Source organism: Octopus bimaculoides, chromosome 1 (assembly GCF_001194135.2).
Source record: "Octopus bimaculoides isolate UCB-OBI-ISO-001 chromosome 1, ASM119413v2, whole genome shotgun sequence".
Lineage (NCBI taxonomy): Eukaryota > Metazoa > Mollusca > Cephalopoda > Octopoda > Octopodidae > Octopus > Octopus bimaculoides.
Genome location: NC_068981.1, coordinates 111,502,683 through 111,509,981, shown reverse-complemented (window position 1 = coordinate 111,509,981; position 7,299 = coordinate 111,502,683). Strand labels below are relative to the sequence as shown.

Genomic DNA, 7,299 nt, shown 5'->3' with positions numbered 1-7,299 from the left:
CTTGTTTGAAATGATTACTGCGGAAATAAACCGTTACGCAGAATGTAAACAAACCGGAAAAAAAAAGATAGCTTGTGGTTTCCTGCAACTGTAGATGAAATACGGGCATTTTTTGCCATAAATATTATTATGGGTATTAGACAGTTAGCCAGAATAACAAATTACTGGAGCGATCAGGAACCTTTTGGTGATGAATATATTTCCAGTATTATAAACGAGTATGATTTGTGAAGCTGAACCAATATTTACATGTGAGAGACACTAGCAGTACCCCAGAGACAAAAATTATGCAATAGAATTGATTAAGAACCCTTTCTTTAATTATGTTCCAAATATCACATTAATATGTTGATAAATAAATAAGTTACAGGTGTTTAATGAGACTAGAAATTCATGATTATTTTAGAATTTAATTGAAACTCATGAGGGGTGTATTTTGGTCAGAAATATAGTAACGAAAGGGTTAAGGGAGCTAACTGGCTACCTGATTACTTTCCAAAAAGCAAACACAAGTGAGACTGACTTCATATTCACCAGAAAACATGATAGACTCACAGAAATGAATGCAAGTCTTTGGTGGGGATAAATGTACTATTGAATATAGATTAATGATTAGTGATTTCAGAGTAAGTGGTTGATGGACCAAGAGACACAAGGAAGCTATGGAAGCTGAAAGAATCCTGTCTTGAGCAGTTTTGGTATCTTGATTAAAAGTGAAGAGAAACAAATGTCAAAAATGCTCATTTTGTTTTCAAATTTCAAATTTATTCAAATTTCAAAAGCAATAAATGAAAGATGTAGAGGAACAATTGAACTACAAAAAAGAAACATAAAATGTTACAATAAAAGTATTTTTTGTGTTCATGCAAATATCAAGAAATGAATGAATTTATCTGACAACCCAATATAACACATTGTCAGAAGTGGAAAGATTTGTTATGGATTAAAATGGATAGATTAGAAACACTCACTAATATTTTCAAAGTTCAGGAAATTTACTTGAAAACTGGAAAAATTCAAGTAAAGATTTAATTTGTATTCATTGCACAAAATGTCCAACAAATATATAATAAATTTGTATTTGATAATGAAAATATGTTTTTAAAAAAATATTACTTTGGTTTAGAGAGAGGCCTTTGCTGGCCCTCTGAGTCTAGGGAAATTGATGTGGTTGATGTTTCACTTTTAACTTCTGTTGGTAATTGATGGTTGCAGAAAAAAGCTACAAGGAAGGAATTCCAGAAATCTGATGTCCTATAAAGGAAGAACAGGGAATACCCACTCAGGTACACCAAACTCATTTCTCCTCATCTTGCCACACATACACGTAAATGTGTGGGTGGAAGAGGAGGAGAAATGAGTCTGGAGTACTTGAATGAGGGTGGGATGAGACCAGGCAGCTCCTACTTGCATAGGCCAATGTGGTGATAGAAAAGGCAGAGAGAACAACACATCTGTGATGTAATTGTCATTTTTTACCAGGGTAGTCAGCAAGAGGATCTCATAGAAACGGCCCTTTTGCAGATTTATTGGTTTGATTGTAGTGCTTATTCAGAGATCACTGTTCCAGTCAGTCAAACAGGCATTTTTAAAAAAGTTTATATGTATAGTTGGAAAATGAAGGCATCTATGATTTGAAAATTTTAATTAATTCCTTATCCTTAGAAATATATTACAGTTTATATTTTTATATAAATTATGTTTGCTCCCTAGGGAGGTGTCCATTACTCTCATCAGACAATGGATATAAACCTAGAAAGCCTTACTTTGGTGTTGCTGGCAGAGTAGTGTTTGCTATGATGAAGGAGGCACACATATGAGCAACAGTCCTGGCATTTGAAGGCATTAACTGCCTGTTTGTTCTTGGTGCTGTTTTTCTGTTGATTTTGCTTTACTCTATCAGTAAGGCTTAACTGCTCCTTATTTTTGCAAACTCTTGACTTGTTCCAGTCTCTAGTGGGAGTGATCTCTAGCAGTATCCTCCTACCTTTCAACACTTTTATCAAGAGACTTCATATCTCTCTTGCAGTCATCCTTGAAACATATCTGGGGTTGCAATTGTACTCCATACAGTACAAGAGAACTTGTACTGTATAGAAGAATTTGAGGCTACTCCATACAGTAGCCTCTAATTCTGGAGGAACTGTTTGTACAGTTAGAGGCCTTACATATGTTAGAAATTAAATGGTATCTGATAGCTAGGAAAATTTGAAGAAGATGACAATCATTTTTTTGGATGTTATGTGTTTGAGTATCTGTAAAATAGCTAGAGAACAAACACAAAATTTGATATACATCCCTTAATAATTGTGAACCATCAGTCTCATTCATGATATTTTTCACAGAATCCTCCATTTGTTAATTGTCAATCTTCTAATATTTAACAAACCTAAAATTTAAAGGAAGAAAAACCACAATACTTCTTGTTAACAATTCCATTTGTTACATATTTGGATTTTCAATATTATATTCTTAGCATTATAAAAATTGTTTTATCTTCCAGAATCAAGAAATATATCAGTACTGATTGTTTTGAGATTCTTCTCATCTAGAATACTGTACATCTTTTGATAATTTTCTTACTGTCTGTACTCTGTATCTTTCTAAATTCCACAGTACAATATATGCTTCTATATGTTCCAACAGTATGTGTAATCACCTGTAAATTCCATGTCGAACCTTATAGCTCTACCTACCCCGTTAGCTTTTCTGAATTCGATAACATAAACTTCTCTATGTCCTTCAATATAATAATAAAATAACCTTCATATTTAACAGTTGCACAGATGTTATTGTAGAATTTCTTATTTTCCAGTTTCAAGTTTTATTCATATATATCAGTTAAAAAATTATGTTTTAATTCTGTATTCTATTTCAGATGTTGATACATTTGTACAGTGATAACAACCATGCCTTAGAGGGATTCAATGCAACATACACTATAACAGATTGTCCATATAATTGCAGTAAGCAAGGAGACTGCCGAAATCATACATGTGTTTGTCATTTCTGGTTTACAGGAAAAGGCTGTGAGAAGCGCTCATGTAGTACTGATTTATGTCATGGTCATGGAAAATGTGATACCAACAAAGAACGTTGTATCTGTGATGATGGTTATGTTGGTGCAAACTGTGATCTGTTGCTAAAGAATGACAGTGGGCAAGGGCAGTGGTATATTTTGTCAAAGTCAAGTAATATTTTCACACCTAGGACTGGCCATATTGGTATTTTTGTACCAAAGTCAAATAGTTTATGGATATTTGGTGGTTTTACATTAAATAAGATAGTTAATGATTTATTATATTACAGCTTTAACACCAATCAGTGGGAAAATGTCTCAAAAACCTCTCCATGGCCTGTACCTCGTTATGGACATGCTGGTGCTGAATTTGAAGATTGTTTATATATTTATGGTGGAATCATAGCAACTAGAGTATACTCTGATGAACTCTGGGTGTTCAACACTACTTTAGGTCATTGGTATCTTATATCTGAAAAAAATCGCCATACTCCACCTAGTTTGACAAGTCATACCTTAACAAGAGTGAATAACTGGTTGTATTTGTTTGGAGGACTTCTTATGAATGGATCATTTTCTTCAGATATGTATCGGGTAAATTTAACCTCGGGAGTTTGGGAACATGTTAAAATCAGAGGTGGAAGAACATTTATGAGACGTCTTGCTGGCCATACTACTGTCTTTCACCAAGAATCAAACTCTCTTTTAGTTTTTGGAGGTTTCTGGATGGAAAGTGCTTCTGCTAGTCAACGTACAAATAGCCTTCATGCTTTTCATTTAAAGGAAAGATACTGGTCAAAAATGGCTCATCCTTACACCCAAAGCAAACATCGGCCTAGAGTAATTGCACATCACTCTGCTGTGTTAATGGGTAACTATCTTGTAATCTTTGGAGGAAACTCACATGTACATAATGATTGGAAGATCTGCTATGATGGTGAATTATATTTATACAATATTGGATGCCATACTTGGGTTAGTCATGGAGCTCTTGAAGAACGAATAATGTCAAAAAGTAAGTAACTGTGCAAGTTATGTTTTGGTAAAATTTTACTGTACTGTTTGAATGTATAGCAATATATTGCTAACTTCTAATTTCAGAATAAAACCATAAAGAAGTAAATAGAATACATATATTTTAACTGAGAATAATGACTGAGTTGATATAATGGTGCATGTTTAGTTGCATATAAAAGAAAGGTGATACTTTTCCCTCAGTTTTACAATAGATTATGAAACCAAATTTCTTGTATTCTCATATGAGATTCTGTACTATCTTTCATCAGACAAGTTCAGCTACGGTTTTCTATTTCCATACAGAGTTGTACAACAACTTCTTAATTTAGACTGCACAAAATTTTATTATCAAATCCAACTTTTTTTTAAAGTAATATATTTGATTGATTTTAAACCAGTTTTTAGTTTACAGTCATGGCACCGATTGTGTCTTTAAATTTCATTACCAGGAAGTCTTTAGGATGTTGTCTTTTGATTTGTCTTTAATATAATAGTATTTCAGGTAATTATTCAATTATTACAAATCATGAATAAGATTTGAGCTCAGCTCTGCAATCTAAGGAAACATTCCAAATTATACAGTGTTACTGTTGTTTATAGTTGAGAGTTGTGCTTCATATTGGTTTCTATTTACAACTGTTGTGAACTAGATATTCAAGTGTCAAGTGTTTTTACCAAGGAAAAAACACTTGGTTAGATATACATTGTCATCTTGTTGGTCAGTATTTAAATTAATCTTTTGAGCAGGCCCTTTCATAGCCTTTGAAATAGGTGGGAAAAGAAGTTATTGTCAGTCCAGAGATCTGACCTAAATCCTTGCAACAGAGTGAACCCTGCTACAGGCAACCATAGGCTAAGTTTCTGTCTACAAATTTCACTCACAAGACTTTAGTTTGATTGAAGTCTTTTGAAGAAGACACTTTCCCAAAGTTCTATGCATTTGGAAGTGCACCAAAAACTGCATATTTGTGAAGTGAATTTCTTAACTTCACAGTCATATTAGCTTGTAGAATATCAGAAAACCATTTGTTAATGGCATTCACAGTGCCTTTTTTTACTATAGATTTTAGACTTTATATGTATGTAGTTTTTTTTCTTTGGGATCTTTAAAATTTTTATAATTTTTTTTTGTAAGAAGCAGCCTTCTGAATATGTTATAAATAAGTTTGCTTTTCAAGCAACAATTAATAGTATCATTCAGAATTTCTGTGAATAGTATCATTCTGTGAATAGTATCATTCTGTGAATAGTATCATTCTGTGAATAGTATCATTCTGTGAATAGTATCATTCTGTGAATAGTATCATTCTGTGAATAGTATCATTCAGAATTAAAGCATTTTAAATTTCTTTGTTGTATCAGCTTGGCAATAAATTTTATCCAAGATTGTCCGTTGAAAAAAAGACAATTCCATCATAATAGAATCAAAGTGAAATAGAAAATGCATTTAAAAGATGTCATAATGCAATGAAATGCTAAGCTGGATAGAATTTATATTCAGAAAAATATATACACACAAATTAGTGAAATAATAAGTAAGTAAATAATTGCTTTGCAATTTGTTACAGTCTATTATAAATGCTCATAACATTTTGCATATTATGAATTGTAGTACCATCAGATTATATCATTACCATATCGAACTGACTTACATAACTGAACAGTAGGTAATAGGTATTTCAATTGGGAATAACACAAAGTGAAGTTTGAAGTCATGTTGATAGCTTGTGTTATATGGTTGTTATATTTTTGTGTTAGCGCTACTGTACAGTTTGTTCGAAATCTGTTTCATATTTCCTGTATAATTTAAAATTAAGATTCATGTAAACAAATACTAATAATTTTATAAAATAATGTGATTTTCATGATGCTTTTTTTTTTCAGCACTAATCAAATAACACTAAAAATAAGTGATTTCTTAACAAACTAAGTGTTCCAATTTTCATTCATTACATTTCCAATCTAAGTTAAGTGCTTACATGAAATGTAAATGCTTATCTTACATTAGAAATATCTCTAGAAAAGATATTGGTATTGCAAATTTTCTTTCTTCTCTCTTAAACATAATGGGAACTTATATTTATGTAACAAATCATCAATATTATTATTATTTTGCATTTGTATTTTATAAAATATTTTCTGTATTTTCTAAAATTCAGTGGAGGAATTTAGGACATCTAACATGCCAAAGGTAGGACGCTTTGGTCATTCAGCAGCAGTTGCATATGGCAATATCTTATTAATAGCAGGAGGATATGCGGGCCGTGTTCTTGGTGATCTGGTTGCTTACAAAGTACCCTCATTAATAGCTAGTTCACATGTAAGTAGTAAATGCTTTTATTAGAAATATGCTTTTGAAACCTTGTATCTTGGGAGGGTTATTATACTGATAATAATAAGACGCATACTAGTTTAATATTACTACTTTATTGTTAGTCAATTGGTTAAATATCTAACCAACTGGCTAATCAATCAACTGGTTGTTTGTTAGTCAAATTTCGTTTGTTGCTGTTCATGACCTTTTCAGTGACTTTCTCTCTCTCTAAGGTCTGCTCTGAGTTTGTCCGAGAATTGGTCTTATGCTTGTGTGTATGTATGTTTGTATGTGTGTATATAGATGTGTGTTTATAGATGAGGTAAGGGTGAAGGTGAAAGCAAGCAAAGAGTTTGTGTCTGTGTGCATGTGCATATATGTATGTGTGGTTGTGCGTGTACACCTGCATAACTGCTTATATATTTGCTTGTGGGTATATGTGCATTAGCCATTCATGAATTCTTTAAGGTTTCAGCCTTTTGTTCAAGGTCAGTTCTGTCTCAGATCTGCTGGGATTTACTTGTCATCAAGTAAAGATTTATGAGTGTAGGATGTTATGTGGAGAGGGGGAGGAAAGAATAGGGTAGATGTGTATGTGAGCATCTGTGCATGCACATACATAGGTGCATGTGCATGTACAAATATATAGTCTAGTGTATGTGTTCGTGTGATTGAGTTGGTTCTGTGAGTGAGTGTATGCTCTTTACTCTTTTACTTGTTTCAGTCATTTGACAGTGGCCATGCTAGAGCACTGCCTTTAGTCGAGCAAATCGACCGCAGGACTTATTCTTTGGAAGCCTAGTACTTATTCTATCGGTCTCTTTTGCCGAACCGCTAAGTTACAGGGATGAAAACACACCAGCATCGGTTGTTAAGTGATGTTGGGGGACAAACACAGACACACAAACTTATACACACACATACATACGTACATATATATATATATATA

At 32.8% G+C, this 7,299-nt stretch overlaps 1 protein-coding gene across 1 annotated transcript in view; it reads left to right on the top strand.

Moving 5' to 3' along the window:
- Window positions 1-7,299, top strand: part of LOC106871360 (multiple epidermal growth factor-like domains protein 8) — a 100,101-nt gene that overhangs the window by 52,589 nt on the left and 40,213 nt on the right. Inside the window, exons 3-4 of the mRNA XM_052969324.1 lie at window positions 2,879-4,034; window positions 6,196-6,356. Coding sequence (XP_052825284.1) covers window positions 2,879-4,034; window positions 6,196-6,356 — 1,317 coding nt within the window. The remainder of the gene's footprint in view (window positions 1-2,878; window positions 4,035-6,195; window positions 6,357-7,299) is intronic.